The 26,266-nt window shown below is 39.7% G+C and overlaps 1 protein-coding gene across 1 annotated transcript in view; it reads right to left on the reverse strand.

Moving 5' to 3' along the window:
• Positions 1–8,475: 8,475 nt before the first annotated feature.
• The window catches only part of kcnk3a (potassium channel, subfamily K, member 3a), a 34,263-nt gene continuing 16,472 nt past the window's right edge, over positions 8,476–26,266 (reverse strand). Inside the window, exon 2 of the mRNA XM_051409621.1 lies at positions 8,476–11,090. Coding sequence (XP_051265581.1) covers positions 10,180–11,090 — 911 coding nt within the window. The 3' untranslated portion in view covers positions 8,476–10,179. The remainder of the gene's footprint in view (positions 11,091–26,266) is intronic.

The following is a 26,266-nucleotide window of genomic DNA, read 5'->3' on the forward strand; positions in this document are numbered from 1 at the left end:
TACATCTGAAGTCACCAACTCTCTCAAGCATAAAACAAGAGCTTACTGGAAAGGTTTTTCTTCTTTTAAACATAAAGAGCGGCCAGAACATTTTGTGAACATGTAAACCATTCACATGAAATTTTTAAATTGGGTACATCATTTAAACGCTTCTCCTAATTTAAGTTGTGGGAGGTCTTGCTTTTTGTTTTTTAAGTGGAACATACAGTTCAACATTTTTTTCCACCTCAACCTCTTTTGAAACGTTTTTTTTTAGTGTTTTTGTCTGTTTTTAGTTGTGACTATGAGTGAAATTTAGCCATTGATCTAATTCCAGCACAATCACATTTCTACCGCTGCTGATGTGCATTTTTTGCCGGGCAACTTTTTCGTGTGCAGCAATGTCTACCGAGGTGGGTAATACATTCATCGTCCCTTGTTCTTATAGCCGGTGTGGCTAACTGGTATTGAGGGGCGCATGTGCGTTTATGTGGCATTGCCGTAAAGCAGTTCGTATTTCTCGCTTCTCACGATACTTCCTATTTCCAACTTAACGGGACGGTAGTCCCAAAGTTGCAAGGTTGGTTTTCCGCCTGGGGACACTAGGGGGAGCGGGGAAAGTCACCATTAACACCGGAACAGGCCATTTAACCATCCAAATGATTTCTAAACGGGTTTATTAAGTTTTTAGTTAATTGGTATTTTCTAATACAGTATACAATTTTGTGTCACATATTGATGTGATATGCAACAGAAAGCTCAATAATGATTCTTGTTCTTAAAATAATATTTTTGAGTATTATAACATACGATGATTATTAGTAGTATCAACGTCGCCATTAATCCCTCCACAGGTCACATTCCTTGTTGTTGATCTTGCACAAGCTCTGTGTATGGATTTCATAACAATCACTTCAGCTCACATCTGGGCTGATTATCTAACCTTCGAGGAGCTTCGCAACAGGGCTTGGGTGTGCGGGGGTACGGAGGGCCTGGCAAATTTTCCTGCACATCTTCTTGGAGGACACCTAATCACAAGTGACACCGGGGCAGCGCTGCAGATTTGATGCTAATCCATGCTGAAGTCAGAAACATTTCCGAGGCTCTCAGCGGTTCTTTCTAGATAAAATGGCACAATTGAAATTGTTCCATGAAGGCTGTGATGTGATACCTATTTCAATCATTTACACACACCATGGGCTTGGAATAAGGAGTAAAAAAAAACTGGGCTATATGCATCCAAGGAATTTACTGCTTAACTTTTAAATCTGCCACAACACACAGAAGCTTGTATCTGCAGGGTTTCCCTGTTGTGCTGGCAAGTGTCGCTCTACTTGCTGTTCAATATGAGGTTGTTTTACAATGTTGTTGCAATATAAGGTCCTCAAGAAGCCTCACCTAAATCTATGCAAATTTGTTTCTACATTATAATAGTAAGACGTGGCAATGAACTATTTTTTTGGCTGTCAAAGCAGAGTTGAGGTTCCGAGGTTGACATGTGACAGAGCCTCCCTGAAGCTCTGTCTACTCTTGCAAATAAGGGTGTTGCTTTTTTAAGTTTTGAATTCAATGCACTGTGACACTGGAGAAAGAAAAATGTCTCAGAAGGAATTGATAGGAAGAAATATATTAAGATTGGATATAAATAAGAGATAAAATGTTTTGTTTTTAGTAGCAGTAGTAGTAAAATTAGGCTAGCAGCATCATCACTTCCAGCACCTGCTTTGAATGTTATCAGCCGATTAAGTGGCTGTTATCTGTTGTAGGTTGCAGTTTCATTAGGGTAAGACAACAAAACTACTTAGGTTAAGAAAAAGATCGCAACTTACATCATGTACCTGTCGTAAGTTAATTAAGCTACATAAGACAACTTACATACATTGCTTACAGTAAGTCAGCTGTGACTTTTGGAAGGAACAGTAGATGTAGATTCATTGTGTTAATACAGCAGGTACATGCTGTCTGTTGTCTGGTGGCTGTGACTCTCTCTTTTGATCATCCCTCTGCAGTGCTGCTCTATCAAATCAACCTGGTAGACCTCCCCATTATTCATGTATTAGCTGACTACACACAGACCCGGTGATGATCCAACACCAGATACTTCAATCAGCAAAAGTCTCACATGGGACTCATGTGACCCACAACAAACCCACAACAGGTTTAGTTTTCCACTATTTACTCAGCTTTTCTGCACGTTTTGGTGTGTTGAGACAAAGGGTTGTCTTACTTGGCCGAGACAGGAGAAGCACATTTACAGACAGAGAAACAACACAGTTTAGTATAAATAAAAGATTAGTGAACATGGAGAAAAGAGAGCAGAGGAAACAGAAAGCAACAGTTTAATTGGTTGTTCCCTGGTGCGTACACGTTTTTAGTCTTTTAAGAAGTTTAGATATTTTGCAGTTGATTTGGGGTTTTTCAAGGCTTTCTCGGAATATATTAGAGCAGTGGTTCAATAACCTTTTGGCCTGTGACCCTTTAATATGAAGCAATGTCGACCCACTTGTCACTGATTGCATATGTCTACTGGCTATGACCAGTTCCACCAAAAACTGATTTATTTGAATAATTTCCAGTGGTAACATGATCCAGTTATTCGCACGAAAAAAGGCTAAATTAGAGGAAAGAGTCCTCTTGTGCAACCTCCTTTTGGTGGTTAGCAGAGAGGAAGGGAACCATGGTGTTAGAGGGTATAGCAAACACATTAGGGGCTAACCTGACTGTTAAACAGAACAATCTGAGAAGGTGTCATTGGAAAGTGTTCGGAACAGTGCAGGCACTTTCAAAAAATACTTTGCAGGTGATTGGATGAACCATTAGTCTATCACCGTCTCACTTCAGCTGGGAGTCAATCGGGAGAAGAGCAAAAGCATCCTTTCCATTGAGAAAAGTCTTCAGTACTGTTCTTTGCTCTTCAGTTGTGATAATACTGATACGACAAGATGGATCTCAAGATGGAGTCCAGCTCTTGCAAGATTAATTAGGGGCAGCTGTGGCTCAGATAGGTCTTGTATTTCTTATAGTTTCTGGTTCAAGTCCTCCAGTGCACGTGTCTAAGTGTCTCTGAGGGTGAAGATACTGAACACCAAATTGCATCCCAGCTCCACCAACACCAGTGTGTGAATGAGTCAAACATTATTTTATCTTATTTTAACAAAAAAAAATCAGTAACAGCGCGCAAGTAAAATGAACCATCCAGCATTTTCTTTACTAAACATGAACTAATAATGGTAGCAGCTTCACTTCTTAGTTCACCCAGCTTTACAGTTTCACTGTAGCATATCAGAATTTTTTGTGAAATCAGTAACATGGCTCCTGGTCCAATTCTGCATGCTCTGGCTAGTGTTCCCGCTTGTTCTTGTCTCAGCTGACGGCATCAACTGATCTGAAGAACATCTCGGCAAGTGCCAACAGCTTGTTTGGCTACAGAGCTGGGTTCATGTCTGAAGCCATGCAAGCAGAATGATTACAGAGGAGATGGGAGGTCGCAGGGAGGAGGAGGGGTGGTGGGAGGGGTGAGGAGGCAGCGAAGCCTTTGCCGGCGGTCACAGTTATGTAACACCACTAATGTCAGACCATCACATAAGATGAGACCCTCCCCAGCATCCCTGTTGCTGGATGCCATTTTGTCTTTACATCAGTTAAAGTAATCACATTACAGTCGGTCTGAAATGTGCAAGCCAGCTGCTTCAAACCAGTGTTGGTTTAGGTGTAAAATAAAGATGTAACAGGGTCACTCTGTTCTGACTTCATTAGAAATGTTTTATTTTTCTAAAAGTGTGCCATTAAGTCCTGTCTTTCCTTTCTGTCGAGCCTATTTCTGACACACTCAGTTGTATGGCACATGAAAAGCATCGGCACATAGATTCCTCTTGTGATTGCTTTAACATAAAAAGAAAAAACAAGAAATCAGATGAGAGGAGCGAGAGTGAGGAAGTCAGAGTTGTCTACTTACAGTACATGCCATTATGACAAGTATCCCAAAATTTCATCTGCCGACAGAAAGAGAAAAGCTCCAGGTGCTAGTGGGAGAAAATTAAAACGTCAATCTTTCTGAAATCTTGGTCTTTAAATGTCACCAAAGAGGAGAGAAATCATCCCCACTGGCAACACATCAAATTTTGCCTAATTTTTTCACTTCTTATAAAACAAAGCGTTGCTTCCCTCTGACATCCTTTGTTATTATAAACTGATTTTAGTTGCAAGTCCATTAACTGTATTATTTAAAGACATTATAACTCAATTAGTAGATTTCATTGTTTTAAATCATGTTTTTGCCATCATAGATTCTTCTCATAACTCTTGCCAGTGAAGCCTTCTGAACTGAATAGAATTTAAATTCAAAGACAGGCAGACTAACAACAAAGAGACCAGGAAAAGGAGCATTTTGGCTACATCTTCTTTCTGTCGAGAAAGGAAACATTCGCAGCAGCTACTTTGCTTTGGTGAAGGAGAACAAGAGAGGTGTCACTGCATAGTAAAAAAAAAAATCCCATTAGAGCAGCTTTGGAAACTGTTCTGATATCAGGAACAGAAGACATTCACATCCTGATTTCACAAGAAGATACAAGGACCAACAATGGATGATTATGTTCATTATCTCAATTTTGATTTTGTTTTATTTACATTGGCTTTCAGTGTTAATGAGAGTTGGTGTTGAATCAACATCTGGACACCATCAAAATGTTACGCCAGCATCAGTCAACTGTCTGAGCTTGCTGCCAGCAGACAGTAAAATGATCACACTGAACAGTGAAGCTAACCCTTCTATCATCATTGCTAAACAATGCAGCTTCAATTAAAGGAACAGTTCCACATTTTTTTCATATGCATATTTGCTTTCTTGCCTAGAGTTAGATGAGAAGATCGATACCACTCTTGTATCTGTACGGTAAATATGAAGCTGGAAATGGGGGAAACAGATAGAATGTCTCTATATTGAACAGAAAAAACATGAAATTGGCATCAATCTTCTCATGTCTGCAAGAAACATTAATTGGTGTATTTCTACAATTGTTGGGGGAAAAAAACTCAACTAACCACTTACCAACTGACCACTTTCGAGAGCTTTCAACCACATCTTGTGATCTTCCTTGGCAGGTGGAGTCATGGTGACGGTTTAGTTATGATGTGACTTAAGTATGGAATTTGGGTCTTGTGCTTACAGTGACGAGTTTGTGTTTTTGTGTGAAGCTGCTGAATCTTCAAGCTTAATAAATAAATACAAATTTGGTCCCTTCATGAATTTGCAATGTTGCGATCGCAACAATTAACACAAATTAAACCAATCCCAATTAATTAAAAGAATGGTGAGAAAAACTACAATAAAGAGAATACAACATAAAAAAGAAATCAAAAACTTTCTAGCCAATGAGAAATAAAAAGAAAGGACAAAGAGAAAGAGAAATGTCCACTTTACAGACGTGTGCAGATCTGTTTGATGGCTGACATCTTGCTGATTTGTTTTTTTTTGTAAGTGGCAACAATTAGTGTGATATTTAAGTGTTTCTTTGCTATCAACCTCAGGAAAGCAAATAAAGTGGCTGGGTGCTTAAAAGATCAAATACCACATACTGACTGACGAGAAAAAAACAGCACTGGAAAGCTTGCAATTTGTAATTATGACACTGACATGTCAGTTCATAATACACAACTCTTGTTGCTTTCCTCAGGAGAGATGGTTTTCAGCACATAAAAAGACATTTCCTCTCTATGTGATTAACAACAGAGAGTGGAGCGGGCCATTAATGGCATTCTCTGCTCGTGAGATAAAGGTCCTGGCAGACAGGCGTATTTTCAGTTTCCTGTGAAAAATTAGTTTGCTTAATGCAATGCAATGGTACTGAGATGTGAGAGGAGCTGAATATTGGACATTCAGAGTTGGGGGCTCTGGAAAGATTAGAAAACCCATCACCCACTAAACAACCACTGTCATCCTCTCCACTGTCATTTATTCCTTTGAATATGCTCTGCCACCTCTGAGCAGGACTCATCCAGAGATTATTCTGTGGAATAATGACAGTGTATTCTACAAGTTGCCAATCTCAGGAGACAAAAGAGTGACAGGAAAAGCATGAAGATAATGAAGGAAGAGGTGATTGTTTGTTTGCAAATGTTGGTTGGTCACTTACAAAGAAAGAATTAATAAAAGAAAATGAGAATTCACACATTTTCAGGCACCTCAGGTATCTCACATGTTTTGAGAGATGGCCTTGTTGATGAGGAATGTGGTGTTTCTTCTGCCAGCCCCTTTCAAGCCTTCTTGTTAAGTTACAAACACTTGTGTTGCTTCTTCTCTCAAAATCAATGCCTTGATTTGACAGCAAGCTGATTAGTCAGTGTTCCACTAACAAGACATGGTAAAGATGACTCTTTCCAGCTGGTTTCTTGAGTGATAGAAATGCTTTTTAAGTCAAAGTTTTAGCAGCCATACTGTAGCAGAGAGTGATCCATATACTGTGGCTTCTCTCTAATTACGCTGGAAAAGTGAAGAAAAGCCTCATACAAGAAAACAGGAAATATATCAATTTGTCTTTGCAATTTATATTAATTTGTCATTAACCTTTTCTGGTGTTTATACAAGTTAAAAGCACAGCAAAAGTGGTTTATTGTAAGCATCACTTCAGATTGAATTTTTCCTCAGTTCATTGTGTAATGCTTGATCATCCAAGCATGAAGAACTGCAGCCTGTCAGATGTCATTTGCGTCCTTAAACCCATAGATCCATGCATTTTTTTCCCTGTCATTTTGTGCAGTTTCATAAGTGTTTGAATGGCTTTGCAACACCTGGCTTAATAGCGCAGACACAAAAGTGACTGAACACATCAGAGATTAAATAAACAAAAAAGATGCTTAGGATCAGAGCTGTAGCCACCACTGAGGACACAGAGGACAGGATGTTCTCATTTGTTTAAAGGAATAGACTGCAGGCCATCATTTCATCAGCAGTGGAGTTGTCTTCTGAAACTGAAATATACAATTGTTGGACATCTGCATAACAGGGGTAATTAAAAAATCTGATGCATGATATTGCTGGCAAGATGGAGAATCCGCTGTATAAAGAAAATAGAATAGGGCCAAAAATACTCCCTTGAGGAACTCCATCATCAGTATTAAGTGTCTGCAATATGTAATCAACTAAAAAAACAAAAACATTTGTCCTGCAAGACATGAAAAAAGCTAATAATAAGAAGAATATTATTATAATATAATAGAGCAGGTTGTCCACTAATCAGAAGGTTAGTGGTTCGATTCCTGGCTCCTCCAGCTACATGTGAGAAAGACTAGACTAGAAGATTGTTACTCCTCCGTGGTTATATGTGTGTCGTTGTCATATAAATCAGAGTGACAGGTGCTGTAGCTGCTGATTTGCAGAGTGTTGCTATATGTCAGGCCTCACAGAGTGAACGATGAAAGGTAATTTAGGACATTGAGATCTCAACTGAACATCAGGGGAACTTTCTCCTGGGAAGTGGAGCAGAAGAGTTTATGGTTTGCAGCTATAAAGGTGCGACTGTGACAGTTATATAATAAATATCATAACAGGGGTGAGTAAACTTATCCCTTACTCACCCCATCTTAACTTTGGTTATGTAATGCAGCATGGAGGCCTCGCTGAAAAGTTAGCCATGATGAAAGCAGGGATGACACAGTCGAATGTAAATCTAGAGGTTTGCTGCAACCGTGTCTGAACAGGCCACATGTAGGGTATGTGTTCATATAGGGAGATAGATTTCCCTAAAAGTTTTAAGCTTCATTTATAGTTATTTAAAGTGTTTTTTATAGATTTGATGAAAAAGGGAAGTAGAAACAGAAGCAGAAACTTTTCTGGTGGAAACAAATAGGTCACAAAGTAGTGAAAGAAGTTTAAGGTTAGTAAAATTATGACTTCTTTGACGTAAACAGTTCTGTAGAGCAAATATTATACCACCCAAGTTTGTTGGAAAGTTTAATCAAATTCATCTTTTTATAAAGCAATTCCGCACCAAAGCACCTTCACCTCTGCAGCATGAAAAAAAAAAAATTCTTCCTTTGTTTTCTCCTGTTACAAACTCCCCAGAACTCCAATTTTCTGCCAAATTAATGTTGTTTCTTAAATACTGTTGAAGGCATCTGAGATTGCTCACTGCACCTGCAATCTTAGCATTGAATGTAATAAACATTAAATGTAACATGACATACACCGCAATCAGCAGTCCTTAATACCGTCTGCTATTACTGAACCACTATTGATGATGTTGAAGACTGTGTGTGTATGTGTGCAAACGAGGGGATGATTCTCTTTATTGCTAAAGCCAGAGGAGAGCTAGACACAGCCAGAGTGCTGTTTATAATATGAAACACCTTTTTCTACAAAACAATTTTACATGCGCATGAGTACCCTGGTAGCCTTATCTCTATCCTTATCCCTCCTAGTGGCGTGTTCCAGAAGCGTTCCTGGTCTATAAGAAGATGATCAAAATGATTCAACCAGTTGACATTCAAATGAATAAACTATTGTCTTAAATTAAATCAGGTTTTATTGATTAAAGAAAAAACATACTGTAAATGTATAGCCACACACATAGCCAACTGCAGTCTCTCTTTCAGTTCATGAGAGATGCTGAACAATTTTAACAGGCATATTGCAATTAATAAGAATGTTCCAGTAGAAAAAAAAAGATGAAAATGTGAAAAGAATGTGATATGACTAAAATATTGAGACATAGTAAAGTGAAACTACAAAAATAAAATAAAGATTATGTAAGAAAACTCCTTCAGCGATCTAAAACAATAACAAACACTGCATAAAGACCTCAGTTGGCTGAATCAAGTGTGTGTTTAGGTGGGGCTGGAGCAAACACCCCCTAAGTGCATGAGGTGCAAACTCTGAGGCCATTTATGAGTGAGGTGTACTGCTATTATTCTCAATCATTAATAACACAGAGTATCAAGTCAAACTCAGACTGATAACACAAGAAAGAATTAATTAGGGCGTATAATTTACATAATAAAACATTATGTGATTCCATTAAATAAAAAATAAAATAAAAGTAGTGCACTGAATTCCAGTGTCCTAAAGCATATACAACAGTATTCTAAGGTGCAGCAGTGAATAAGATATGACTCTCTACTATGCACAAAGTGAGCTTGCATGCTCTTAATTAAACTATCAGAATATAGTTGTGCTATATGAAAACAAATGATGAGCAACAAGTAAATAAAATAGTTTGATGTACAGGAAGAAACTATGAAAAATAAATTCATAGTGATTTATACAAAACAGTGAGGTCTGAGAGGGTCGGCAGGGAGGCCTAGTGGTTAGAGACGCTGTCACAAGTTTGATCCAACAGTAACAAGTGTCCCGTCCTTCAGCAAGACATTAAAGCCAAACCTACTCAATCATTCTCGATCGAAACAATCAATCATTCAAATGCCGTTAATATGATTAAACAGATCAGAAAGTTTGGCTTGAACCTGAACTTTAGTTACAGACACACAGGAGAAGACACTGAAAACTGTTTTGTAAATTTCCACTGAAAAAATAGGCTTTCCCTCAATGACTCCTACTAGTGAAGTGTCCAAATATATACACATTTTAATTTCACTGAACTGAGTGTAATACTTACAACCAAAGATTCCTTTTGGAAAGTCTTTTTTTGGAAAAAAGTGGATTTGAAATTATTCCATAAAATATTTCTTAGCGGAGGCATTATATACAATTAACACACCCTCTTAAAAACATATCTCACAGTGTACTTTTGTCCCTTTTTCATATTAGAACATGAAATTCTGTCTTATGAACAAAGAAAATACTGAATTCAACATTACGATATCTAACATTGGAATTCAGAGGTGCAGAGAGAGCTGCACATGTGTTTTTTTCCCCCCACCTGTCTTCTAACAGCAACAGTTTCAGAGTTTGTGTAACAAATGCTTCTTAAACAACCATTAGCGTTATTTCGCAGTGACATCAGTAACGATGTTAGTCCTAAATGGTTTGTGCTTAGCTAATGGGAGCTAAATACACAGCTGGAGTCTGGAGGCTGCAGCACCAGGCTCTTCAGTGCCAGAAAGAAGCAAACATCAGGAGTCTCTTTAGGACTGGAGTCGTGTTCCCCTGATGTCCACAGCTAATCTAGTACCACAGTAGAGGGACCCTCCCTCACCACATGGTACACACAATGGAGACTTGACCTTGAGTCATGACCTCCTCCTGGTTTAGATGGAGCTTCTGCGTTTATTGAGTCTTCTGTAGGTGTTGATGCTGTGCAGACCAGTGGAAACTGAGCTGATGCCCGAGTGGCGCTGCAGGCTGCACACGCAGCCGTTAGAGTGCAGGGGGTTGGAAAAAGCCTCTCCCTGCTCCATGTAGGTGTCCGAGGTGGAGAGGTCACGTGGGATGATCATGGGTATGGAGTATTGCAGCTTCTCTCTACTCTTGTACCAAAGGCAGGAACACATGGATTGAAAGTGGAGCACCTCAGCGTAAACGTTACGTAGACCCCTGCTCGCTGCCCCTCCCCCGCTGCCTCCAACTGCGCCGCACCCAGACGGCGTGGAGGAGGTGGAGGCCGGGTCTACTGAACAGTGGATGTGTCCACCCGCCTGACCGTTATGAGCGAGGAGAGCCCTCTGCTCAGCATCCCGCTTCTCGTCCTCGGCGTTCATGGTCATGAAGCGCAGCACTGCTAAGTTGAGGAAGGCTCCGATCACAGCCAGGCCCGTCAGGATGTAGATGAAGCTGAAGGCCACGTACTCCGGCTTGGTCTGCAGAGCGTGATCATTCTGCAGCGCTACATAGTCCCCGAAGCCGATGGTGGTGAGCGTAATGAAGCAGTAGTAGTAAGCATGAAAGAAGCTCCATCTCTCAAAGTGGGAGAAGGCCAGTGCCCCGACGCACAGCGTGCTCATGCAAGAGATGAAGCCGATGCTCACCATATTCGCCATGGAGACCTCAGTGCGCCTCATGCCAAGGCACTTCTTCAGGCGGTGGAGCAGGTACCTGACAAAGGTGTTGATCCGCTCACCCACGCTCTGGAACATCACCAAGGTGAGAGGGATGCCCAGGAGGGCGTAGAGCATGCAGAACACCTTCCCTCCATCTGTGCTGGGGGCTGCATGGCCATATCCTGAGGGGAAGAAGGAGAAAGGAGCAGGGTTACTGGGGCAGAACTAATTAAATCTACAGAGCAGAGGACAGGGGTCGGAGAAAAGAAAGGCTGGAGGCTGGGAAAGATAGTCAAACCTGGAGTAGACAGATACAAATGATTTGTATTCTTTGAGCAGCACTACTGATAAATTCAAAGACTCTTCATTTCACAGTGGCAGAATGCAATTGAAGATGAGAATGCACAGCAGTGCGGTGGGAATGGCCGAGTATTGATGTCGTGTATGGGAGAGAGAGCTTGAATAATTCATTGACAATTGGTCTCTGTGGAGTGGCTCCAGCTAATGAGTACACTTGCACCTAATTAGTCCTCTACATTTTTCCAGATCAAATAAACAGGACAGCATAAGGTAGTTGCAAATGTCGGCCCCTATTTATGTAATAAAATCATTCTTTGTCCTGCAGTTCTGTGAACCCTCAGATTATAAAACTCCTCTGTCCCAACAGAAAAAGTCAGCAGTGCGGTTTGTGTGTGTGTGCTCCACTGAGTCGTCTGAACAGTGTCACAGCCCAAAAGATCCTCACAAAGCTCAGTTAATTAAGCAGCTCCATGGCACAGAACATGTCATTTAAATGAGGACCTTTTTATTACAATGGCCAATAAAGCATTTGCTATACAGACATACGGTATAGTCGGTGACACGGGCTGCATGGAGAACACTGCTGAGTTCTCACCACAAGCCAATTTCAGATATTGCATGACTCATACTGAAACTGAATGATTCTGTGTGCACTCACTGCAGAGTTCATGGATTTCAGAATGGATTTGAGCTTCTTTCCAGCACATTTCAGGTTAAGTGTCAACCTTTTGTCTGATTACGTCATCTTCTCACCCCTTTTGTCCCACAGGATATGGTGCCCTTGCATGCAACATCATTAACGCCTGAAATATATTCTCCACACGTGGACCTGTTGCACACAGGAGCTGAGAGGCGATGTCCCTGATAACACTGGGATCAGCAAATGGAAAAGGTTGACCAATAGTTTGAATGTAATTACTCCTGGGGTTGATTTAATTCTTTGGGCTCTGGTTTTATTGTCACGCTGATCCGTGTGGTTGAGCCATCTGTCTGTCTGGTGCCAAATCTGTTTAAAGCTTTCCCAGTTGTGCCGCCAAAATGAGAGCCATTACAACTGATGTATCTCATTGTGGAAGGAAAAACCTGACCCATTCAGCAAGCAAAGAGACACTGTGCTTCTTGGTGGCATTGGCTTTTTTTTTAAAGTCTTATACCCACAATGAAATTATCCCATTTTCTTATGAGAGATGACTGACGAGTACTCTGTTCTGATTAGTAGTTGATTTATTGCAGTTCATTTTACCAAAGAGAATGATTCTCTGGCCAGTTTAAGACCTTAAAGATGATCTGGGTATCTGTAGATGTGCCTCTCAACATAATTTTGTTGTTAAATGAACTCAAGCACCCTTCATCAACACACCATTATGTTCCTAATTTGTTCATTTGAACTGATTTTTAAGAGGATGATATTAGATGTTATCAAGTTAGTTCAATTGTTTCAACTATTTTTTTTATTATTGTACTAATGTTAATTAATGTGTCAGATTGGTCTGTCAGGAGTTTGCTTTCATACTACTACTACTAAACCGGACATTTCATCCATTTGTCCATTTCTTAAGGATCCCGTCCATACATGTATTACAACATATAGAAAAAGTATGCTTGGAATAATTATGTGTATAAATTCCACATTAATATCTGTTTTTTACTCCTGCTTCCTCATTGAAAATTGTTTAATGGAGTTGAACTGTTTATCCATATTATCTGTGTTAAGATAGTTATTTTGATTGTTTACTCAATACTTTTAGCTATTGTAACCATGTCGATTACTTCTATCAGTTTCAACCATTATTCAACCATTATTTACCTTTGAATTGTTTAATGGAGTTGAACGCTAGCTAAATGTACTTGAACCATTTTTCTCTAATCTTTAGCTAACCATTTATCCATTACTTTAGTTTACAGTTTCAGCCGCTTGTCCATTTCTTCTGTTTCTACCACTTAACATCAGCTAACTATTCACCATGTATAGTATAACTTTAATTACTCAAATATTTCTGTTTCTTTAACGGTTTATACATTACTTTTAAATACTTATTTGAACGCTTTATCCATTACTTTTGGCTGTCTTTTTCAACCATTTGTTCTGATTTCAAAGAAACTTCAAATGTGTTGCTAAGCTTAGCATAGGTCAGGAGACATTTTGGTTAAGGCCATGGCATATTTGAGTAGGGTTAAAGTCCTCCTCCCGTTTAATACAAATTACATTAAAAAAACCTTTACTTTTTGAATGAGAAAGGTGCAGTGGATCGAAGTCTGTCTGTGAAAGAACCAAAAAGAAACTGCACATTGTTGATGATATGCACTTACTTTATTTATGATATTTCTGGTTTGTTGGCATGAAGTTTACCTGATGAAGGCTAAAACATAACACAGAGTTACATAAAAGTTTTGCTAACATTAGTTAACCCTTGCTAACATAAGCTACTGGTAATACCAGACTAAGTGAGGTTGTAGGGACAAACCCCTGTATGAACTGTATTAAGTGTATTAACTTGAGCAAAGGTGAGCTTCATCCCCTTTGAATTGAACTTTTGAATTCTACGTGGAAGATTGCGTTATTTCTTATTAAAAGGTTACTCTAGCCTCACTTTAAGAAGTATATTTTATGTCCATGCCTGAAACCTAATAAGGTAAACACACTTAACCATTCATTACAGAAAGAGTGGGGCAGTGTGTTCAGGTGAGCACAGAGGCTTAGCTGCAGGCCTGTCAGGAGCTGTCAGCAGCAGGGAGCAGCTTATTGAGACATGGGGACGACCAGAGTGACAGTGGCGCTCGTCAACAGCAGACGCAGGAGCTGGAGGCGACAAGGCCAGCAGTCCCGCCGCTGTGTGAGAGAGTGGAGAGGCCCGCATGACAAGCTCATCCTCCCCTCTCCTCCCCTCTCCTCCCCTCTCCTCTCGCGCTCCCTACAACAGTGACAAAGTTATCATGAGACAGGACGTCTCCACGGCTTGTCCTGGCACGCAGGGGATAAAGCTACCAGGGCCACTCGCTCTGTTTACACGGATTACAGTCATTGCCACTGGCAGAGGAAAAGTGCAGCCTCACCGCTCTGAAAGGTGAAAAAAACAATGGACCAAAGAGGTTTGAGTGACATCTGAAGAACTGCAGACTATTGCACCGGCTGTCTGAAGCTGAAGCATTTATACTGAACACGTATAGCTGCAACTATTTACACATATTTCATGGATAGACGGGGAAAAACACAGAGGAGACATCTGGGAAATTACAGGCTATCAGGTTTTTCCTAAGGAAACAGTAATTCCCTCTAAAATTAGCTCAGTTTCTCAATTTGTGTAAGTATTGTTGTAATATATAAAAGGAATATCAAAGACTTTACCGCAACCCGGGGCTGATTTTCTCATAACCTAATTTCTGTAATTATCATGTGAAAGAAAATATGAAAATTGCATAACATTGAAAGGCGATAAGAGCCTTTAAGAGACTTATTAGGCAAAACTAACAAGCAGGGGAGGCTTATAAATGTCAGCAGAACACAGGTGCACCATACTCTAAACTCTCATTCCCTCCTCGCTGCTGCCTCTCATTAGGAAATCATAATTTACAGCCAATCATTTAAGCTAAAGCCTCTAGCAACAGGCTAGTCCTAATTTAAATGCTTCTAAACAAATCATTTCACAGAGGAGATAAATATCCCCTTGTGATATTGTTGGCATTCTAAATCACTGCCAATATTTTGTAATTTGTAGATTCAATTTCAAGTCTTCAAACACATTTTTTTGTCCTCTATAATTAATTTCACAACTTTGAATTATCCCGTATTCATTTTAGCAGATGGCCGTGCAGCTTTTTTCAGTGTCACGTTAACCCTCACTTACATTTTCTGAATTAGATGTGTGTTATCTTCCGACACTGCTCATTGGTAACAATGCAAACAATATAATTGATGTTTCACCTTTTGTTTCTGTGATTGCTACTTTTGTCTCTGAAGATGACAGCTTCCTTCCCCTACCTCTAAAACACCACTGTATCCATAGTTATCATTATCCTGATTAATTAGGTAGGGACACAAACAGGCTTTGAAAATACATCAAAGAATGGCATAATGTGCCTGTTAGGGCTCCAGTTCTCTGTCACTCAATTAAATTTTCATTGATTACCAGGCACATTTTGTTCTCACCAAACAAGATGAGGAGCACGACCTATTCATCCAGCACATCACCTCACCTAATGGGGCAGGATTCTCAAAGAGGTGGTGCATTTATCAGAGGCTAATTTATCAGGAATCAGGAATACGTAAAAAAAAGAAAAAGAAGAAGCCGTTGGAACCCAGGTGTGAAAAATAAAAATAAATTAAAATGTCCACAACATGCAAACAATAGACCACAAAGGTGCCAGTATGTGCACAGCAGCGGGTTTTATGTTATAAAACATGGCATGTTATCTAGAGTATGTAGAGTTTCTGGAGTCTCTATGGAGGAAACTTCCAGGATGTGGACTCGTAACAAAAAAGCTGGTGGCAGGATTGTTCTCTGGGGTTCAGTGGTGACTGATAATGTCCTCAGACATCTCTGCACCCTGGAGACCAGCCAGTGCCACGCCGTATAATACACTCATCAGTGTGTGTGTGTGTGTGTGTGTGTGTGTGTGTGTGTGTGTGGTGCAAGGTTTCACTCCAGACTGAGAGGCACAGGTGAAAACAGTAGCCTGCTGGATCCTGTTGTCTTTGCATAATTGTATAATGAAAGGATAGCATCTCATGTTGCAAATTACTTTTGGAAAAAAATCATTGTTTGCTGCATCAAAGGGAAGGGCAAACAAGTGATTCCTTGTATGTGAAGCTTATTGACATTATTCTTTTGTTTGGTGTTTTAACAATCACTCTTATGTAAATGCCCTCTTTCATTCTTCTGCCTTAAACCCATTACAAATGCATGCTCTGCACATAAACATCATTGAAACCAAATAACTTAAGTAGATTTAAAATCTTTCCAAATACATATATCAGGATGAAGTTTGGGGACAGTTTTATAAATGATGAGCAATGTGATTGAATGGTGCAACCATTGAAAGCCATTGAGTCTTTGGTTGGAATATATGTCACTTAGTGAGCATCATAACGCTGCAGTAAAGAGCTGAAACAAGCTGATATGAAATGCAACGGATAATGTTGACACCCCCCCCCAACAGCAAAATAAGGATTAATGTTTAATTTATGTTGTTGTTGTTGTTGTTAATAACTTCCTACACAAACTGTATAAATGATGCTATATAAATAAACTGTCCTTGCCCACTGTATCACACAAATTGACTATAAAATGTGTGTGCAGGCTTGATAATGTGGAGTTAATTGGTATTCTAACACTGTTTAAAATCTATTAGACAGAAGTATTAACTGAAATGAAAATCAAAAAAGACAACAAACAAACGAGAACATAAAAACTGTAACATACTGGACACAAGTGATCTAGCATATATGCAAATTATGATGAAATAGCTTGCTGTGCTTTTGGTTATGGTAAAACATTCCCTGCTTCTTGTAAATCTCATCGCTGTGAATGCATGGCAATAACTGAATGCAACTCAATTTTCAACATTTTGATCAACTCAGAGCTTCTCTCATCTGGGTAATGGCAGTTATACACCATGGGGACACTGTTTAAGAGACTAAAGTGATTCAATCAAACTAAAATCTAAAAAAAAGATGGGGACAAATTATGACCTTGAAGGATAAATGCTGATGAACAGAACACTTCACAAAAATATAGGATACAAACATTCAGGGTGTTGAATATCCTCACATCAGCAGCTCCTTAAAAACTCATTCTGAAGCCGAGTGGTTGTAATAATTTACAGCTCTACTAAGAGGACATGACTGTCCGTGTGTCTCACTGTAGTAGGCAGTAAACAAATTCCTTCTGCAATGCTGAAGTGTGCTCGGAGGTGTTACACAGATATCACAATATTCAGCCGTATATGGTTAGCCTAGTTCTTCAACATACAGGTGGCCCCAACAGCCATCCCAGCGTGACGTCACTCTTATCTGCGTTTACGCCATCCCTGAAATGCTGCGCAGATTGGGGGGAATGTTCTGTACAACTGTGCAAATAAACACAGATCATGTCATCCGTTTGGTACAGCCTGTCTTTGAGCAGCAGCCCACTCCACTTCCCAGCATGCCTTCTCCACAGCTCGCTTTCATCTCCAGCTGCGTCTGGCCAAAGATATCATTACACGACCCGACAAACTGTAACTCTTGTCCACTTGTAAGCATCAAGCATTTCCATGGATGACAACCAGAGATGTTACATTGAAAGTCGACTATGATGCCGTATTTCCCACGAATTATGTCCCATCTCTATCTAAGATGTGGACCCGCAGACCTCCATCAATTCTCAGTCACAGACACCTCAAACTCCAGATGACCCCTTGATTGTTTATTCAGGCACTAAAACACAGCTCTGGTCCTCCCACCTCCCTCCATTACTCCGTCCGGCTTTTGACCCACAAGGCCTTGCTGACAGCTGCTGTGTAATGTCCATGTGTGTGAAAGCAAAGAATTCTATTTGAAAATATCAATATTTAAAGTCAATGAGTGCAATCATGAAAAACGAAAGAAGCATACTTGCTTCATTTGCTTTCAATGAGTTATGGATTTGAGAGAAAGCCTATCTGCTGTTTTAATGACTTCAGTGCAGTATTCAGTAGGGAAGTATTCATGCGGAGGTGAGTAGCAATATACAGAACATTTTTAGTGCCATCAGTTAAAAGTCCAGTGTGTAACATTTAGGAGGATCTACAGTTATATGCGAATTGGCCACCCCTTGATAAATAACCCATTTTGTTGATTTCTTCATTAAAAATATGTAAACACAGCCTCATTTATTTCATAAATTGAACAAAAATAACACTTTCAGTCTTACATCTTTTTAATGAAAAGATCAACAAAATTTGTCAAAGGGTGGCCAAGACTTCGGATACAACTGTATTGGCAGAAATGAAATATAATATTCATAGGTATGTTTTCATTAGTGTATAATCACCTGAAAATAAGAATCGTTATGTTGTTGTTACCTTAGAAGGAGCCTTTTGTATCTACAGACGCCGTTGGTCGCCTTCTGTGGAGACGACTATGTTGAACCGCCATGTTTCTACAGAATGGACAAACCAAGCACTGGCCCTTTCACTACCTTACTTCATAATGTGTACTCCTCTCTATTATTTTGGTAGTTTATATTGAGTTTTAATAATGCATGAGTGTCATTATCACCTGTTACCAATGCTCAGGTACACATTTATTAGTTGTAAACTGATACGTTCACCGTTTACCAAAAACATGAGCAGGTTCAATGGATGCTGCTCTTTTAGCGTGTTCATGCATGACACTGGTCATAGTTAAAAGCAAGCAGTGCTCTCTCGTCACTTGTTAACTCTACAACCCTGGTCTTTTACATAACAGTGAAGAATTACTGAACGTGATACAACGTGGCACAAAGTTCACCACTATTTGTTTTCCATACGCGACATGAGCTACACGGAAAACGGGAGGGGTCAAGTTGTTAATTTTTAACTTCATGCAAATGAAGATAAGGGATGCACTGGTGGACAAGGAAGTTGAACACAAAAGTTTCACATTCACAGTTAAAGTTTACAATATAAAACATATATGGTGGATGGTTAGATCAGTGTCGTCTGGTAGCTCACTGTCATCAGTGTGTGAGTGAAGAGATGAATAAGTGTAAAGAGCTTTGGATAAAAGCACATTTTACGGGTAATACCTTTAAATGAGACTGGACATCAGTCATTTTGGCACTATATTATATCTGCTTTTCAGAATATTTGCAAGGATGTACTTTGTTATATTCAACACTTGTAATGATGTCAGCTATGTCAACTTCTACATTATTCCGTCATTGCTGTCAGCAGACTGTAAAATAGTAAGAATAATCTCTCTAATCAAACTTTCATTATAGGCCCCGACAGAGAACAATGAGCCTGCCAGCCAGTACAAGAGAGAAAGAGAAACACAGAGAGAGAAAGTGGGGGATACGGGATGTATTCATCACAAGCAATCTGATGTAATGCCAGAGGAGACAGCACATTGGCAAAGCGTCTGTCTGGGTTCACTTTAACTCGGTTACCCCGTGTGGGCTCCAAATCGGGCCTGGGAGCATGTGCTCTCATCCAGCTCACAGCTGAGGCCCAAACACTAAAGCATCACAAGCCTGAAGACCAAAGTGACCAGCGGTTAGATCAGAGAGCTGCGACTCGGTTGCCAGCGCTCCGAATGTACCTACGTTGCAGTAAAATCCTCTCATCATCATGCAATACACCCACAACATTCACACGTTATCGTTGGAAGCACTTTATCCTCCATCAAAAGGACCAATCTGTGCCTGTGTGTGTCTGACCGATCTTATGTTTTGTTTTTTCGCTGTGAAAAAAAAAAAAAAAAACCCTATCAGGGTCTATTTCCAAAAGTACTCCTTAGGTTCCTTTTTAGGGGATATGAGAGGAAACCTTGGCAGGCCGCAGTTTTCCATGAGGTCAGTAAGCAAGGCATTCCAAGCAGAGTGTGAGATCTCTGGGAGGGTTGGCTAATTAAATAAATCACGTGATTTATGTACCTGATACACAGTTGATACGGATTTGTTTTAAAACTCACAACACAGCTGGACTAAAATGGGGTTCACAGAGGCAGATACTGTACACAACGGGGGAGCACAGGGAGGAAGGGGGGGGGAGTAGGAGAGGACAGGAGGGATGAAATATAAAGGGAAATATAGCAAGAAGATGAAAGAAATAAAACTGAAGGGGAAACACGGATATTGAATACAAAACTCTACACTGTAGTAAATCTATAAAAAGATCCATTAAAGAAGGCAAGACACATTTAAAGCTTTAAAACTTAAGTTAAATGGTAGGAAGTCTTTAATTTGTAGTCATTGCTAATGTAGGAACTCTGAGTTGGGATTTCTTTCCAGGCTTTTAGGAGGTCAACTCAAATAACAGACGTATCTGTTTCAAGTGCTCCATTTGGGCTATCTGCTTTGAAAGTGTGCCTGTGTGGGCACAAAGAGAGAAAGAGTGAGGAGAAAGCGAGAACATGTTGTGTAATATGATACTGGAATTTCAAATAGTTTCTTTAGGGAATAGATGCTTATTCCCTGTGGTAATCAGCTGGCAGGAGTGCAAAACATATTTTCATATCACTGACGACAATGATAACACATTAGGTCAAAGCAGAAATACACAGACAGAATGACATGATTGCTGAGCCAGTGTGCCCCATTATCTGACTGCTGTCTTCATAAAGAGCCTATAGGCCAGTTAAATGAATACACTGTTGAAATAGATACATTAAATAGGCATAATGATTAAACAGTTAGCTAAATAGCGTATACTGTTAAAATAAACTAATAGCCCTTACTGTGCTACTTTCTGGTTGGACTGCAACAGTGGATGCTTGTCCCCCAATAACTGACTGACTGAGAGATGAAGTTACACCATCAGCCAAATACCGTGTGACTGATGTGTCTTTTTAAATCTTGCTAGGCAGTAAAATATAGAGAAAGTACAAACCATATGCATTAAAACACGAGAAAGAAAAACACGTACATAGGATAAGATAAGATCGACTTTATTGATCCCACAAATATTCGCTTGTTACAGCAGCTCAATATACACGACACAGCATAATAGATAAGAACTTATATGTACAAGTATATGCTATATATACACTCTATGTGTCTTTTTTATACAGATACGATTGATGGAACATTGCACAGATTATTGAAGCCTTATAATAAAAATATATATAAAAAAACTTTTTATTAACTTAATTTTGGTTATGAAGAATTCCGTCCGAATGTTGTAAAATCCTCTGTCTTTCTATATTTATGCAATTCCCATGTAAGAAAGAAATGGTACTGAGACAGTGCACCTGGCCTGTCGGCATTCAGCACCACCGTCGATAGACAGCGACAAGCGACAGGCTGGCACGCGGGAGACATTTGCCTTAAGGCCTTTCTGGCAGAAAGGCTTTTTTGTTTGCCTTTCTTAAACTTAACCAAGGAGGTTTTGGTCCCTGAGGGCAAACCTCTCCCATGTGCAACACGCTGACGCTGTCTATCAGCAGTGGTGCTGAACCATTGGTCAACTGATGCACATAGAGCACCGTGTACTGTTCTCAGTGATCAAACATTTGAACGCAACCGGAAGTTTTTTGACTTTATCAGAAGGGCCCGTCGAGAATGCTCCGCCCCTTCTGTGCTGAGAGTCTCTCTCTGCCCCTGATCAGTTTAAAAAACATTCAAAAGAACAAATTAGGAACATGATGTGGTGCCAATCAAGGAAATTACTTTACTTTTCAGACACTCTTAGCAATTATTTCTAAGAAGTAACTATAGCAACAAATTTAGCGACTTATCCAGACCATCACGAAAAGGTGAGAAATATATTAAACTATATTGTAATTCATTCCCATGCATGTCGCAGTCCATGGCTCTTCTACCAACAGCCATTTTCATGGCGGACATTATGTCTTGTGAAACCAGGAAAAGCACAGGTTTCACTAATAATACTAACAATGGCTGCTTTCCATTAAGGGGCCCTGTAAGTCATTGTCAGTGAGTGAGCGTGCAGAAGACCAGAACCCTGGAACTGGCTCACCTATATGGATTGCAGCCATCATTCATGTTATTATTATTAATTCCACCTCTACTTTTCCTGCTTTGGCAAGTCAAAATATCTGCTGTGAAAGGGGTCTAAAACATTGGGGTCTCTCCCTCTCCTCTTGGGAGTGAATGAACTGGTCTAAACAACTGAAATATTAATTAATTAATCTTGAAAAACATGTCAAACTTGTGGTTCAAGTAGTAAAATGTTTGAACAAGGCTTGTTAGGAATAGTATCATTATGAATGAATGGCGATTTGGCATCATTGAAGATGGGCTGAGTGCTCCTATTTATTGCTTGAGCCCCTGCCCCCAAAAATATCTGTGCACGTCTTTCATTGGAAAAGATTTGGCGACACTGTGAAGGAGCTGACAGGACTGTGGGGGATACGTCAGACAAAAACGTCTGGGAAGCACTTGCCTAGAATACAGTATGCATAATTAGTCACAGATGTCACTGCTGATGATGGTGTTGAGGATGACGAGGATAATTTTCTGTGGAGTATAAAAAGAGCAGAGACACACTTACATCTAGGCTAGGAACTGGGCCAAGTGTGAATCAGGAGACGATTGCTAACATTCACACGCTATTAACTGCCTTTGATCCATTTGCTCTGCTAACAGCTTTTTGTTTTTGCCACACATGACGCTGAAGAGCCAGCCGATACTGTAGAACATAAATAACAATTTTGCGGTCGCTGCTCCTGACGCACAGGAGGGGGTCTCTCTGGTCCAGCATATGAGAAATTGCATGCGAAAATAGTCCAGATTGGTGTCAATAATAAACAAAACATATGTGACAAGCCTGCTATAATTTGACATGGTTATTTCTCACCTGCCTTGTGATTTCTGGTCATTTGGACTGCAGCCTGGTAATGTTTTATTCAGTCGAATGCTCTTTTTAAAAATAGCTGCTGCTTCTCTTGCTATCTTGTTCCTCTTTTCCCTCACTCACATTTATTTACTTTCCAGTTCTGACTTTCCACCCTCCTCTTTCTCTGTTTCTCTGTCCTCCTAGTCTCTAATTCAAAGAGAATGTATTTGCTGTATTTTGCTCTCAGTCACCTGCCTCTGTCACCTGATTCCACTGATATATGCGTCCACGCTCTAGCCCCCGTTCAGCTCATTCAGCTGCTCTCAGGGAGCAGATGCTGTCCTAAACTGACATGTGCGGGCGAAGGGGAGGCATGCTTAGTCTGGCACACAACACACACAGATCAGTTTACTCAGCAAAAAGGAAGACAATATGGAAAAACCCTGGATTAAATGAGAGGACAGAGGAACACACGGAGGCACAATGATAAACATCAGTGCCTGGTTACACAAAGAATTTTAATTGAAATTGCAACCAGAAAGTACATCTTGTACATATTGCAAGGTAAAGTATACCCTTGTCATTATTATGTTATTGTTGTTCTTAATCCCAATTTGTAAAACATGAAACTGCAGTGCAGCGGAGATATGTTTAAGGAAATTTAGAAACAGTGTGCACAACTACATGCTTTATCCACCAAAGAGACCTGACACTAATGTTGCACTCGGCTCAAACCCTGGTCACAATTAATAAAGAAATTTAAGGGATCCTTAAGAAATAGTGGGACATTTTTTTCCTAACTGAGAGTTAGACAAGAAGATCGATACTACTCTTGTGTCGTGGGTACAGTACATGTGAAGCTGGAACCGGAGATAGTTCACTTCTAAAGCATAAAGACTGAAAACTGGGGGAAACAGCTAGCTTAGCTCTGCTGAAAGGTAACATCACTCCTTAAAACCACAACTGGGCCGTTTGTATGTAAAAACAAGATGAAACATGGAAATAATGAGCTTTAGATCTTGGTGGATTTGTTACCTTTGGACAAAACCAGGCTAGCTGTTCCCCCCTTCTTCCAGCATTTATATTAAGCTAAGCTAATGGTCTCCTGGTGGTAACTTCATAATGGACAATTATGAGAGTGGTACTGAGACCCAGTGTCACTCCAGTCCCATTTGTCAAATACTACCGTCAGTTTCAATATATGGGAGAAAAAGGTAGGTATATCTAGCTTATTTCTTTATGCGCCATCAAAGTCAAAAGGACTTTAACCCAGGAGGCCGCTGTTTGTGTCCCATGTGAAACTAAAACTAAACAATTTCTTTGAAGTAAGTCACATCAGGTACATTACGTAACTCAAATTTGATTTATGTACTTAAATTACATCAGCTATGTAACATAACTTACAACCTTTTCCTAATTCTAACCAAGTATTTTTGTGTCTAAACCTACAAACCTTTCACAACGTTAACCACACAAGCTGTATTTTGTAAGTGTAACAGGACGTTGCAAATGTATTGATGCTAACTTGACGACGCAACCATGCGTGTCCAGACATGATGCTAGAAGGGTCACTGACCAAGCTACAGTATTTGACCAGATGAAGTGCACTTCTGTGGTATCTAAAGGTTATAAGATATGTAACAAGTTTTCAAAATAAGCAGGGTCAGTAGTCCATGAGGATCATATAAAATTTTTTTTGGAAATGTTAGGGGCCTCTCAATGCCCTTTGAACTCTCCCTTTAGAATCAGATGTTCCTTCCCTATAAAAGTCTACTTGAGACACGTTTAGTGAGAGTTATTCATTTGGCTGAATGCTCTCCAAGCTACCGGTTGCTTGTATTGATGCTGGACTTTTTTGTAATAAACCTTTTTATATACAATCAAGACGGTGTCAGCGGACTTCTCTTCAATACATCTTCACATCATCGCTACTTAATATACAACACTTACTTAAATGTAAAACTATTCCTTTAACAAAGTCAGTATGACTTTTTATTATCACTGCTCTCTATCTGTGGTTTTAAAAAATTTGGCAAAAATCTAAATAAGGCCTCTCGTTACAATGAATACTGTACATTTATTTGAGTGAATAGTTTTGTTTGTTTTCAAGTTTCAACTTTTTAATAGCTTCTCTCCTATGTAAAGTCGAGAAAATTTAACCATGAAATACGGTTAGATTTGGTTACATAAACTCTTACTGAAGATACAGACACAAGCACAAACCCACATGAAGAGATGTGTGGGTGCTTTGCAACACACAGCGCACACATCAATGCTCTCACAAAGGCAGGAGTGTGTGTGGTCCTTTGACAATGGCTTTCTACTGGAGACATGAGTGCCCATCGACGTCCCGTCTGAGCTGTCTGACTGGGCTCGTTGCCACATTGTAAAGCTATCATATGTCATGTCATGTGATGCATGCTGGCACCTGGCTTAATGACCAGATGCAATTAAATTAAGTAATGGATCTTATTAAGGTGTTATATGAACCCCTAACAGCACTGTCTGCTGCCCCGATCCTCCTTCCTTCGTCCTTTGTACTGAACATTTTGTCTGTTGTTTATTTTCTGATTATTTTATTTGTTGGAGCAAAATTGACAGAGCAATCTGAACAAAATAGCAATAAGCTATTTGACTTAATACGGTTTTATAAGAGAGCTTCGACTGTCTTTCACAGCATGGACTCAATGCCTTGATTGAATTGGCTGTAAAAGCTGAGAAACGTTAAAAAATCACAGCAACATAAGCGTCTGCAATAGCAACAAATTGCTTTTTCAAGTGCAACATATTTATTGCATTTTCTGTGCTTTCCCAAATTTCTATAATGTCGAATTCACTCTACTGCAAGGAGTTTTTAACTGGTTATGAAACACTCTGAATTTAATACTGATGCCTCTATATCAGTGGTTCCCAACCTTCCTCCTTAAGGGACCCTTTTTCTATCATTGAGCAAAGTGGCGACATTTTATATTACATTCAATGCATAAAAACAGTACAGAACAACTGACAAACTGTTCAATGTACCCAAATAGTGAACACGAAACTGCAGGACGTTTTTGTAAAACGAGCAATTTGTGTTTTCTTCTCCCTAACGCTTGGGCATTGTTGTATTAGCTCTTTGGTTGTTTTAACTGCGTACTTTTCTAATGCATGCTGTATAGCAGAGAGTGAAGGCTCTGTGACTGCAGCTTGTGTTCATGTCTTCAAAGTTTAGATCTCAAATAATAATCTAAACTTTTAAAATAAGTTAATGTAGTTTTCTTCACAAAAAATATTGAAATTCTGAGATATAGGCCTACTATGTATATTTCAAAAGTTTTCTTACACCCCTTAAAATCAAGAAGGCCTCACAACCCCGTATGAAGCTTTGGCGAGCCCCAGGTTGGGAACAACTGCTCTATATGACCTACATAAACAAACAAGACCAACAGCAAGAAGATTGCAATTTCTATTTAGTTATTCTCAGCGCTGTGAGGCCTGCCACTGGGTCAGATTTCCCCCTAAATCAATGAAACAAGGCGGTGAAACACTAGCACTTTTGTCCACAGGGGCCACCAAAATCCACACAAAATGAAGGTTCCTTGTAGTTGCTATGTGCACT

The sequence above is a fragment of the Dicentrarchus labrax genome, unplaced genomic scaffold, assembly GCF_905237075.1.
Source record: "Dicentrarchus labrax unplaced genomic scaffold, dlabrax2021, whole genome shotgun sequence".
Lineage (NCBI taxonomy): Eukaryota > Metazoa > Chordata > Actinopteri > Moronidae > Dicentrarchus > Dicentrarchus labrax.